Here is a 13996-nt window from a genome sequence, read left to right on the forward strand (position 1 = left end):
TATTTATGTATGTATTTATTTTGACAGGGACAGTACAATTAAACATTGCTACCCACAGGTAACCGATGTCAAAGTACATCGGACTTCTAGCCACAGGCTAATTTGCAACCCTTGTCCCTGGTTAGGCTTTTAAAAAACAAAGTTGAGAAAAGTGTAAAACACATACAAAAGGATTAAGATAAGTACAAACATAAAAACATATTGAAAATAATTGGCCCCATTTGTCCATACTAGGGTTGTACGGTACAACGGTATTAGTATAGTACCGCCATACTAATGAGTTATTTTCGGTACGATACCGTCTCTGAAACGTACCGGTCCCGCAACCCCCCGCGCCCGCGCCGAAGTCACGTCGTGACATTGCTGGTTTACGAGCAGTGGAGCATGTTCGGCAGTGCACAATCACGGAGTACTTACAAGCAGACACAGTGTGTAGACAGAAAAGGGAGAACGGACGCATTTTGGCTTAAAAACTAACGATAAAGGTGAAGTTATAACACTGAAACGCCCCCAGGAAGAGGTGTTTTAAGACATGGCTAACTAGCTAGCAGCTAACGTCCATCCACCGTCGGCAGTGTTTTAGCTACTTCTAAATCGCTAATCCTCAAGAGCTCTATTTTAGCGCTTAGTCTGGCCTCTTGTATCCTATAGTGTGGCGTGTAGCATGTTTAGTATACCTCGTCCTGTAGTCCTCCAGTGATATTGTAACTTGTAAGGAATGTAGCTTATGTGGCGGTGCTGCGGAGGTGAGAATTAGACTGCGCAGGGGCGTTAGCCGCAAGCTCGTTAGCGAGGACGCGGCAATGCGTTAAGGGCGCTGTCAAAGTGTTCAATGAAGGTCAAATTGATGTTTCCTTTTTATTTCTTCATTTTGTCATTTATAGCTTTTAGTGTTGTACCGATACCAATATTTTGGTACCGCTACCAAAATGATTTCGATACTTTTCGGTACTTTTCTAAATTAAGGGGATTACAAAAAAATTGCATTATTGGCTTTATTTTAACAAAAAATCTTAGGGTACATTAAACATTTGTTTCTTGTTGCAAGTTTGTCCTTAAATAAAATAGTGAACATACAAGACAACTTGTCTTTTAGTAGTAAGTAAACAAACAAAGGCTCCTAACTTAGTCTGCTGACATATGCAGTAACATATTGTCATTTTCCATTCTATTATTTTGTCAAAATTATTAAGGACAAGTGGTAGAAAATGAAATATTAATCTACTTGTTCATTTACTGTTAAGATCCGCTTACTTTCTCTTTTAACATGTTCTATCTACACTTCTGTTAAAATGTAATAATCACTTATTCTTCTGTTGTTTGATACTTTACATTAGTTTTGGATGATACCACAAATTTGGGTATCAATCCGATACCAAGTAGTTACAGGATCATACATTGGTCATATTAAAATTCCTCATGTGTCCAGGGACATATTTCCTGAGTTCATAATATAATATACATTTTTTAATAATGAAAGATGTTGTGGTGGCAAAAAATATTGACATACCGTATATTACCAAATAGTAGCCCGGGCGTTTATTTCACAAAATCGATTTTGGAGACAGGCTTTTAAAAGAAGCAGGCGGTTATTTGCACAAGGCTTTTATTTATTTTTGCACCAGCCTGCACCAGGCCATTATTTGGTTACAATGGTTACTGTCCAGTATTTTTTTTTCGTACAAAAAACTTTAAATGTAAAAGCTATTGTAAACATACTAACAAGAGATCAACATGAGGTAGGCTACCAAAAGACAAGAGATCAACTAGGCCTCAACATGGCAGTAGTGCAACAATTGTCAAATAGAATACCAATACTAAAAAAATTTAAACTTTTTAAATAAAGCAGCCTACCGGGAAAAATACAATTATGGTACAAAGTACTCAAGTATAAAACCCACCATCAAAACAGAACAATAATACTGTCACTTGAATAAAATAAAGGCTACAGTACTCCAAGTTTTAAATAAAGCAGCATACAGGAAAAATAAAATGATGGTACCAAGTACTCTATAAAACCATCAAAACAATAATACTGCAGCAAACGCAACCCCAGTAGCATTTTAATCTAAATTATGCAAATAACAGCCCATGGGCGGCTATTTGGACATAGGCGGTTATTAGGAAGAGGCGGTTAATTCACAAAATGGGGTCAGACCCCGGGCGGCTATTAGGACATGGGCGGTTATTTGCCCAAGGGCGTTTATTTGGTAATATACGGTAATCATAGTAGTATCGACTAGATACGCTACTGTACTTGGTATCATTACAGTGGATGTCAGGTGTAGATCCACCAATGGTGTTTTTTTACATTTTGACGCCGGTGAGCTACGGTGTGTAGTGAAGCATGTTTAGCTATTCCTCGTCCTGCAGTGATAATGATACTTGTAAGGATTAGTGATCTAGAAGTAGCTAAAACACTGCCGACTGGGGCTGGACTTTAACTGCTAGCTCGCTAGCCATTTCTTAAAGCACCCTTTTCAGTGGGTGTTTCAGTGTTATAACTTCACCTTTATTGTTAGTTTTTAAGGGTGGTGGACCGGTACTTTTCAGAGGCGGTATAGTACCGAATATGATTCATTAGTATCGCGGTACTATACTAATACCGGTGTACCGTACAACCCTAATAGCTATTAGGAATTGTTTTGCGCAGTGTCTTGTGTGAACATATTTCCATGTGAAACATACCATTTTGATTTACATTGTTTGCTGTGGGAAAACTTACTTCAGTTAACGTCCGGAAGGTATTATCGAGGTTAACCAAGGTACTACCGTATTGGAATTGCTAAGTCCAAACTCTGCCATGGATGTTATGTGGCGTCAGGCCTCCTGTCCCAGAGCGTCACAGCCCGGCACCGTTTTTTTTTTTTTTTTTTTTTACCACGCTTTAATGACGGACAATCTCCCTTCCCTCTCCTGTTGATACTTCTTCACCCCGTGTCAATGTTGGCTGCCGCCGTCGTTTCCTTAGCGTTGCATAGAAGCATCAGAGTGGCGGGATGAGGGGGAGAGAGTAAAGCCTGGGGGAAAAGAGAGCGAGAGGAAGGAGGGGATTGAGAGATTAAATGTAAAGAATCAGGAGTGAGCGACATCGGCGTGTATACCGCAGGGATGGCTTATCACTTTTAAATGCTCCTCTGTGCCTCCATCCTCCTCCTCCTCCCCCACTGTGCTCTAGGAGGAAGTATGAAAAGGTTATTATGTTTCCTTTAAAAATGTCTCGCTCTCCGTCTGCGCCTTTCATCTCCAAACGGAATAACCTCTCTACAGTCCTGTATTATTTTTTTTTTTACTCTGCACCTTCATCTCTCTTTCCAGTATAAAACACCTGCTTCTCCCCTCCATTTCCATGCCTTTCAGTGAGGTTTTCCAGGACGGTATAATGCCAAAACATCAAGATCAGTCCGCACAGTTGATTCGGAGCTCAATCTTCGACAAACGTTCACAGCTGCAGATATTAAAAGGGGGCAAAAGGGCTTTATCTAATCCTTTTAAATGCCATTAATTCACTGGGGCTTGGTCCACCTTCCTCTCTCTTCCAGAAAGGTGAAGACGACAGCAGCCGGGTACTGGAGGACGGCAGGGAGCAGCTCGTGTACGAGATTCCATTGAACGAGACGGGTTCCGCCGGCCTGGGGGTCAGCTTGAAGGGCAACAAGTCGAGAGAGACCGGCGAGGACCTGGGGATTTTCATCAAGTCCATTATCCACGGAGGTGCAGCCTACAAGGTAAAGCAAGTGGTTCTCAAAGTTTTTTCACCAAGTACCACATCCGAAAACACTTGGCGCTCCAAGCACCGCCATAATGACCAACATTAAAATACAATAGCTTAGTAGTAAATAAGTACCGTATTTTTCGGAGTATAAGTCGCTCTGGAGTATAAGTCGCACCGGCCAAAAATGCATAATAAAGAAGGAAAAAACATATATAAGTCGCACTGGAGTATAAGTCACATTTTTGGGGGAAATTTATTTGATAAAACCCAACACCAAGAATAGACATTTGAAAGGCAGTTTAAAATAAATAAAGAATAGTGAACAACAGGCTGAATAAGTCTACGTTATATGACGCATAAATAACCAACTGAGAACGTGCCTGGTATGTTAACGTAACATATTATGGTAAGAGTCATTCAAATAACTATAACATATAGAACATGCTATACCAGGGGTCGGCAACCTTTACCACTCAAAGAGCCATTTTGGCAAGTTTCACAAATTAAAGAAAGTAATGGGAGCCACAAAAAAAATAATTTTAAATGAAAAACACTGCATACAAAGCTTAAATGCTTTGTGCTATGTTAACCAGGGGTCTCCGACACACGCACCGGCACGCACTTTAATGTGGAAATTTGATGTTAGTGCAGCCCGCGAGTTTTGAACTAATGGCGCTTGATAGCGTCATACTTGCCAACCCTCTCACTTTTCCCGGGAGACTCCCGAATATCAGAGCGTGATGACACTGCATTTGGCGCCCTCTACAGTCTGCCCTAACAGTGTACCTGCTCGACCACACGTAGAATGCAATTTCAGCTTGCTCACGTAAGTGACAGCAAGGCGTACTAACTCAGCAGCCACACATCTTACACTGACGGTACCAATACCCAGAATCCCATGCAGCCCTAACTCTTCCGCTCAACCAACGTACGGAGGGGGGGGGGGTTGATGTGTGGGGGGATTTGGTGGTAGCGGGGGTGTATAATGTAGACCGGAAGAGTTAGGGCTGCATGGGATTCTGGGTAATGGTTGTGTTGTGTTTATGTTGTGTTACGGTGGGATGTTCTCCAGAAATGTGTTTTTCATTCTTTTTTGGTGTGGGTTCACAGTGTGGCGCATATTTGTAACGTAACAATGTTAAAGTTGTTTGATACGGCTACCGTCAGTGTAAGCTGTGTGGCTGATGAGTAAGTATGCTTTGCTGTCTCCTGTGTGTACAAGTAATAACAACATGCAACATGTGGTTGGTCTGGCAAACTGTATGTAAATGCTATAGAGGACAATTACTGCAGTGTAATTAGGGCACGCCCTTTATTTAGTAATTAGAGTGTAAGTAGGATTATTTTTTCCCTGGGAGTAATTTATGAGAGACACTGACATCCATAAATCTCCTGGGAAAATCGGGGGGATCGGCATGTATGTAGCTGAGCCGCATCAGAGTGGTCAAGGAGCCGCATGCGGCTCCGGAGCCGCGGGTTGCCGACCCCTGTGCTATACGTTTACCAAACAATCTGTCACTCCTGATCGCTAAATCCCATGAAATCTTATACGTCTAGTCTCTTATGTGAATGAGCTAAATAATATTATTTGATATTTTACGGTAATGTGTTAATAATTTCACACATAAGTCGCTCCTGAGTATAAGTCGCACCCCCGGCCAAACTATGAAAAAAACTGCGACTTATAGTCCGAAAAATACGGTAAGTAAGTAAGTACGGTAAGTACATTTTATTCATAAAGAGCTTTTCACAGATAAAATCACAAAACAATTCAATTAAAACAACAGGGGCAACATCATAAAAAGGATACAAAGTGTATTAAAACTGATAGTTAAAAGGTGCATTAACTAAAAGCTTTACTAAAAAGAGAAGTTTTCAAATGTTTCTTAAAAGTTTCAACACAGATCACGGAGGCACTGGTGCAAATTGTTCCAGTATGGGAGCTATAGTCTGGAATGCCAGGTCTCCACGGGTTTTAAAACGAGTTTTCGGGATTTTTAGAAGACCGGAGGCTGCGCCCTGAAGAGTAGGGGCATAGCAAGTCAGTGATGTACTGAGGGGCCCCACCATGCAACGCACGGAATGTCAGGACTAACATTTTAAACTCAATGCGAAAATTAACGGGAAGCCAATGAAGACTGGATAAAACGGGGGTGATGTGGGCTGTTCTGGGTGCACCGGTCCAAAGTCTGGCAGCCGCATTTTGTACATTCTGAAGACTCTTTAGCGTTGACTTGTTGAAAAGGGTGAAGAGAGAATTGCAATAGTCAACGCGAGACGTGAACGATCATTTCGAGATCCAATTTTGACAACACATTTCTCACATTAGAAATATTTCTGAGATTATAAAAACAGTTTTTGGTCAGTTGACGACGGTGACCCTCCAAAGACCTACTCAGTGGCCTAGTGGTTAGAGTGTCCGCCCTGAGATCGGTAGGTTGTGATTTCAAACCCCGGCCGAGTCATACCAAAGACAATAAAGTACTATCTATCTATCTATCTATCTATCTATCTATCTATCTATCTATCTATCTATCTATCTATCTATCTATCTATCTATCTATCTATCTATCTATCTATCTATCTATCTATCTATCTATCTATCTATCTATCTATCTATCTATCTATCTATCTATCTATCTATCTATCTATCTATCTATCTATCTATCTATCTATCTATCTATCTATCTATCTATCTATCTATCTATCTATCTATCTATCTATCTATCTATCTATCTATCTATCTATCTATCTATCTATCTATCTATCTATCTATCTATCTATCTATCTATAAAAATGGGACCCACCATTACCTCCGTGCTTGGCACTCAGCATCAAGGGTTGGAATTGGGGGTTAAATCACCAAAAATGATTCTCGGGCGTGGCCACCGCTGCTGCCCACTGCTCCCCTCACCTCCCAGGGGGTGGAACAAGGGGATGGGTCAAATGCAGAGGACAAATTTGACCACACCTAGTGTGTGTGTGACAATCATTGGTACTTTAACTTTAACTTTAACTTAAGATATTGACTGATCCAACACAACCCCAATGTTTATGAGGCTGCTTTTAACAGATGCACCCAGAGCACCAAGGGAGTACTGGATCAGGCTGATCTTTTTATCGGGGGAAATGATCAGAGTTTCCGTTTTGTTTGAATTTATCTGGAGGACATGTGAGGAAAACCCGTTTTTAATACAGGATACGCACTCCAAGAACTCAGATAAAAAGTGAAACTCTGAATCATTGAAGGAGCATAACAGTTGGATATCATCTGCATAGAAATGATAAGAAACATTTTTAAAACGACTAAACAACCTCCCAAGCAGCATCAGATACAACAAAAATAAAACAGGCCCCAGAACAGAACCCTGGACCACACTACATGACAGGTTGGACAGTACATCATTAAAAGCAACATTAAAAGTTCTCCCATTTTTATGAGAAGTAAACCACTGGAGAACTGCACCAGAAAACACCAACTCAGATTTGAGGCGATCTACCAGTATATTGTGATCCACAGTATCAAAGGCAGATGTCAAATCGAGTAAAACCTTAGGCCAGTAGGCCTAAGTATGTATTAAAAAAAAAGGGCAGAGGTTTTATTTACCAAGTATATTTAATATTTACCGTAACAAACGGTTTGAACAGTACCACTGTGTATGAATATCGGAAAATAAAACACTGTACTTTAATCAAGTGATTCTTTGGTGTATCACTAGTGGTACTTGTACCACCGTGGGAGAATCAATGAGGTAGAGCAGGGGTGCCCATTACGTCGATTGCGAGCTACCGGTCGATCGCAGAGGGTGTGTCAGTCCATCGCCAGCCAGGCATTAAAAAAATAGACCTAAAAATGTGCGATCATCAATCTTCCCCAAGACGTCACTTTCGTCACTTGATTGACATTCACGGCACCCGAGGGTCTTGTGAGATGACGCTGGCTGCTGCCAGTTCAATATTAAGAAAAAATGACCGACAGGAAGGCGAGAAACACTTTTTATTTCAACAGACTCTCGCACCGTACTTGCTGTCAAAACTCGACTGTACAGTTCCTGTCTTCACAATAAAAGCACTGCTTCATCCTGCCTGCGCTAACAAAATATGAGTCTCAGAAAGCTGGCGTGCACAAGCTAGCAAGTTACGGGGTTTGCCGCCAATGTATTTCTTGTAAAGTGTATGAGAACAAGTATGGAAGCTGGACAAATAATATGCCAAAAAGCAACCACGTTCATGTGGTATTGGACAGAAAGGAGGACTTTTTTTCTCCTCCATTTGAAAATGCGGACGTTATCATCACTACTGTCTGATTCCAATCAATGCAAGTCATCAGAATCAGGTAATACACCAACTTATATTCTTGTCTTCATGAAAGAAAGGAATCTATATGTGTTAAACATGTTTGTATTACCATTAAGCACATTTAACTTGTTAACAAAAAGTTATCTTTCATAAATACATCAATATCAATTATACATATGAATGAGGCAGATCCCCTCGACTGGATCAATTGAAAAGTAGCTCGCCTGCAGAAAAAGTGTGGCCATCCCTAAGGTAGAGAATTTGTGTTTTTGGACAGTCTTCTTTATGCCAACCCCCCTTTATTTTAATTCTGTGGGACAAGATAATACAAGAAGAAACAAGCTCATAGAAGAGCAGTCGTTAAGTTCTATGCAGTTCTAATTAGTTCCATACCTGATCGTGATGCTTTTTTCCTGAAGTAGGATTTGATTGAGTAAAAAAAAACAAAAAACTTTTTACGACATTCTAATTAGGTTTTGTAACATTATGAGAGCCACTAGACATGAAATAACAGCCACATTTTCACATTTAACTCTCGTTTTATACAATTTTTAGGGTTGGAGCACCGAATCTGGTACTTTTTTGGCACCAACCAAATATCCCCGGGGCAACCAGGCACCAGTTCACGTAAAATCCCCTGGTGCCATTTTTCGGTACATGAGTTTTGGGTGACGTCACGCCTGATTGCAGATTCAGTTGATTCTACCTTGGAATGTAACGATAAACACTGCAAAAAGTCAGTGTTCAAAAACAAGAAAAAACAAAACAAGAATTAGGGGTATTTTACTTGAACTAAGCAAAATTATCTGCCAATAGAACAAGAAAATTTGGCTTGTCAAGACTTTCCAAAACAAGTCAAATTAGCTAACCTCAATGAACCCAAACATACCTTAAAATAAGTATATTCTCACTAATAACAACTGTACTACTATAAGAGTACGTATGTTCTATTGTTTCATTGGAAATAAAACAGCAAAGTCCATTTGGCTGTCATCTGTTTTAATTATGAGACACAATTGCGTCAAAGTCATGATCTTTTTTTTCATGCTTGAAATAAGAAATGATAACTTTAAAAAAGTAGTTTTATACTTGTGAGTGTTGGTGACACAGCTTTGCATCGGTTGATATTCTAGTTTCAAGTAGGGCTGCAACTAACGATTAATTTGATACTCGATTAATCTGTCGATTATTACTTCGATTAATCGATTAATAATCGGATAAAAGAGACAAACTACATTTCTATCCTTTCCAGTATTTTATTGAAAAAAAACGGCATACTGGCACCATACTTATTTTGATTATTGTTTCTCAGCTGTTTGTACATGTTGCAGTTTATAAATAAAGGTTTATAAAAAATAATAAAAATTAAAAAATAAATTAAAAAAAAAAAATTTTTTAAAATGCCTCTGCGCATGCGCATAGCATAGATCCAACGAATCAATGACTAAATTAATTGCCAACTATTTTTATAATCGATTAGTTGTTGCAGCCCTAGTTTCAAGCATGTTTTACTCAATATAGGTAATAAAATCTCAGCAACAAGCTGTAATATCTTACTGAGATCATTTAGGACCAAAACCCTTAAAACAAGTAAAACACTCTAACATAAAATCTGCTTAGTGAGAAGAATTATCTTATCAGACAGAAAATAAGCAAATATCACCCTTATTTGAGATATTTAATCTTACTTAGATTTCAGTTTTTGCAGTGAATGGTGATATTATAACCGCGTTAAAACTCTCTATAGTTAGTATTACCGTTTTAAATCAAACTGATCAAAAAACGTGATTGATAGCTATACATTGTTATACTCACAGACATAGCGAGCTATCATGAAAACAAAAGACATGAATATCTTCCCCCATTAAAAAAACAACATCCCCCAATCTAAACTTATATAAACTGTCTGAGCAAATAAGCTACTTAATTGTGCACGTTGGACCTACAAGCGGAGCTGTCATGGCCCAGATAGAGGTGGTGGGTTCAAAGACCACTGATGCTCTAATGCTGTTACGATGTCACATGCTGGCTGTTGGCGTAACCCTAAAATGCAGAGATTGCAGGCGATGTGCAAGTAACATTTTACTAGGTACGAGAGCAGCGAGCACCAGCGTGACTAGAGCACTAGATCACGGGTGAGCAAAAACGTTGGCAATGCAAGGCAAAACACAAAAAGGCACACCGGGAATATTGGACAATGAACCAGTGACACTGGCTGATAAACCTTCTTAATAGCCAACCAGTAAGAGTAGCAGTGGTACAGACACTGTAAGACAAACCTGTGACAGGAAGTGGATCAAAAATAATAGCACTGGACTGGAATAATAACTAAACACAGTAAAAACAAGACAAAAGTCCAAAAGAGTCATGATGGAACATGATAAATGATAACATCAGCTAGCCAGTGGAAGAAGAAGAAGCCTCACTTGGCCACTAAGTGACCATGGCGGCCAGCCGTCTGAAGGCAGGGCGCTCTTGGGCGAGGGCGATAAGGGTCAGACAGGGGCCTGGTTGATGCCATCTGGGATCTCCAGGCCAAGCCGGGGACGGGCCACGTGGACGGCGCCAGTCCCCAGGTGGTGGGCGCACGCACGCCATGAGAATCTGTTTGACTGGAACTCCGTCATCTATTCTTGGGACATGGCCGAGGAATCGCAGCCTGTGACGGGGTGGAACCACCGGAGACGAAGGATGTTGCAGAGGCAGTTCCTGTGGAATGCATCAAGGCGGCGAGTAGTTTCTATGGAAAGAGTCCAAGTTTCAGGTCTATCCAATGTTGTTCTTGCTATACTTTTTTTTTATTTTTATAAATGTACCATGAAAAAAAGGCACATTGGCATGGAAACAGAAGTTCCGCTCAGTGAATATCTGTCATGATCACCACAATATGATAATAGAACTCAGTGGCCTAGTGGTTAGAGTGTCTATAAAAATGGGACCCATTACCTCCCTGCTTGGCGCTCAGCATCAAGGGTTGGAATTGGAGGTTAAATCAACAAAAATGATGCCCGGGCGCGGCCCCCGCTGTTGCCCACTGCTCCCCTCACCTCCCAGGGGGTGATCAAGGGTGATGGGTCAAATGCAGAGAATAATTTCGCCACACCTAATGTGTGTGTGACACATTATTATGTGTCACATTATTATGTGTCATGTATCATTGGTACTGTAACTTAAAATCAGACAAACATTGTACTTTAACACATTGAAGACCTAAATAGGACTTATATGTTATCTAAGTCAGGCCACAACCGGCCCGCCAAAGCTTTTCATTTGGCCCGCCGAACATCACCCAAATAGGCTTGATGAAACTATTTAAACTAAGGTTGGTCATGTATGCAGTACTCCCGCCACCTCCCAGGGTGCAACAGCGAGGTATATGTATCACAATGAAGTGACAGTGGGGTGTGTAGAAGACTGTTCATCCAACCAAAAATGACACTATTAACTAGGGCTGCAACTAACAATTATTTTAATGGTCGACTAGTGCTGTGTTTTTCAACCCCTAGTGTGCCGTGAAATACAGTCTGGTGTGCCGTGGGAGATTATGTAATTTCACCTAATTGGGTTAAAAATATTTTTTGCACACAAGTAATTATAATCCGTAAATAATGTGGCAGAGTAACCACGTTATACTCTTCCATATCAGTAGGTGGCAGCCAGTAGCTAATTGCTTTGTAGATGTCGGGAACACGTCGTGTCATGATCACAATATGCAGACGACAGCGGGAGGCAGCGTGCAGGTAAAAGGTATTTTATGCTTAAACCAAAAATAAACAAAAGGCGAATGCCGCTAACAAAAGGCATTCAAGCTTAGGCATGGCTATGCAAAACGAAACTAAAACTGAACTGGCTGCAAAGTAAACAAAACACAAAATGCTGGACGACAGCAAAGACTTACTGCGTGTGGAGCGGAGACGGCGTCCACAAAGTACATCCGTATATGACATGGCAATCAACAATGTCCCCACGAAGAAGGAAAGCATCCGCACAATTTACATAGTCTGGATTGGAAGGAAGACATGAAACTGCAACAGGAAAATACCAACAAAACAGGAAAAAAACACCAAAATAGGAGCGCAAGACAAGAACTAAAACACAACACACAGGAAAACAGCAAAAAAAAACAAAATAAGTCACTGTGTGATGTGACAGGTGGTGACAGTACAACTACTTTGACACAAGCTATAGTAATGCATGCTTGGTTATGGTTTAAATTCATATCCAACAATTGCGAAAACTACTTTTTATTGTCAATATCGGCTACTGAGTTTTGTTTTTTAATGATTTCTGCTTGTGGTGTGCCTCAGGATTTTTTCAATGAAAAAAATGTGCCTTGGCTAAAAAAGGGTTGAAAAACACTGGACTAGTGATTATCTTAACGATTAGTCAACTAATCAGATAAAAAATCGTACACACATTTATAGGCTCTAAATTTTCCACAAACTTCTTGATGCAGCTTAAGTTATTTTAGTCATGTGCTTTATAACAAAGATGACTAATTCACTCATCAATATTTATTTATACTGTAACTGTGCTGCTCATTCAGCTGTTACAAAAATTGAAATGACAAAAACAATGTTGTCCATTTAAAAGAAAGGAAAGACAAAGTGCTAGAAACAAAAACAATTAACTTTTTTTATGTATTAAAAACAGTTAAGATAGCAGCAATAAAACAAACAACAAAACACAAAATCTGACTTCCTTAAAAGATAAAATTCTGTGATGTTTAAAAAGACAAAAAGACGCACACATGTATATTGACTATTGATTATCTCTTGGCAGTTTTAGCACTCTAATAGACTCAATGTGTAGAATTCTATCTTTGATTAAGTCTTAAAATGTCAGCTATTTTATATGTATGTTTAATCTTATGATACCTCCGCATTGGTGCCTGTCTGTCTCTCTCTCTCTGTGTGTGTGTGTGTGTGTGTGTGTGTGTGTGTGTGTGTGTGTGTGTGTGTGTGTGTGTGTGTGTGTGTGTGTGTGTGTGTGTGTGTGTGTGTGTGTGTGTGTGTGTGTGGGTACATGTGTATATATAAGTGTGTGAGTGGGTATACATGCATATGTGTTTGGGTATACGTGTATATATGTGTGTGTTTGGGTATACGTGTATATATACAGTAAGTATGTGTGTGTGTCGGGGGGTATACGTGTATATATGAGTGTGTGTGTGGGTACATCGGGGCGGTATAGCTCGGTTGGTAGAGCGGCCGTGCCAGCAACTTGAGGGTTGCAGGTTCGATCCCCGCTTCCGCCATCCTAGTCACTGCCGTTGTGTCCTTGGGCAAGACACTTTACCCACCTGCTCCCAGTGCCACCCACACTGGTTTGAATGTAACTTAGATATTGGGTTTCACTATGTAAAGCGCTTTGAGTCACTTGAGAAAAAGCGCTATATAAATGTAATTCACTTCACTTCACTTCACATCTGTATATACAAGTGTGTGTGTGGGGGTATACGTGCATATAAGTGTGTGTGTGTGTGTGTGTGTGTGTGTGTGTGTGTGTGTGTGTGTGTGTGTGTGTGTGTGTGTGTGTGTGTGTGTGTGTGTGTGTGTGTGTGTGTATGTGTGCGTGTGCGTGTGCGTGTGTGTGTGTGTGTGTGTGTGGAGGGGGGTATACGTGTATATAAGTGTGTGTGTGTGTGTGTGTGGGTATTGTTGTGTCCGACCAGTCTTCCTCTCAGGGAATAAAACACACTGGTCAATCCCAAATTCTTTTGGATGACATACTGTAAATGTTGAGTAAGAAGGACCAAGACAGAATAGCAATATTACCAAGTTAATGACGTTCAGACTTTACTTAAATCAACAACGGAGCAGCACCTCGTGGGGCAGCATAGCTCGGTTGGTAGAGTGGCCGTGTCAGCAACTTGAGGGTTCCAGGTTCGATTCCCGCTTCCGCCATCCTAGTCACTGCCGTTGTGTCCTTGGGCAAGACACTTTACCCACCTGCTCCCAGTGCCACCCACACTGGTTTAAA

The 13996-nt window shown here is 40.5% G+C and overlaps 1 protein-coding gene across 2 annotated transcripts in view; it reads left to right on the forward strand.

Moving 5' to 3' along the window:
- pard3ba (par-3 family cell polarity regulator beta a) overlaps window positions 1-13996 on the forward strand; it is a 427783-nt gene that overhangs the window by 133991 nt on the left and 279796 nt on the right. For both annotated transcript variants that reach the window (XM_062060174.1, XM_062060183.1), the window contains one exon: window positions 3543-3728. In XM_062060174.1, the coding sequence (XP_061916158.1) occupies window positions 3543-3728 (186 nt within the window). The remainder of the gene's footprint in view (window positions 1-3542; window positions 3729-13996) is intronic.

Source organism: Entelurus aequoreus, linkage group LG01 (genome assembly GCF_033978785.1).
Source record: "Entelurus aequoreus isolate RoL-2023_Sb linkage group LG01, RoL_Eaeq_v1.1, whole genome shotgun sequence".
NCBI lineage: Eukaryota > Metazoa > Chordata > Actinopteri > Syngnathiformes > Syngnathidae > Entelurus > Entelurus aequoreus.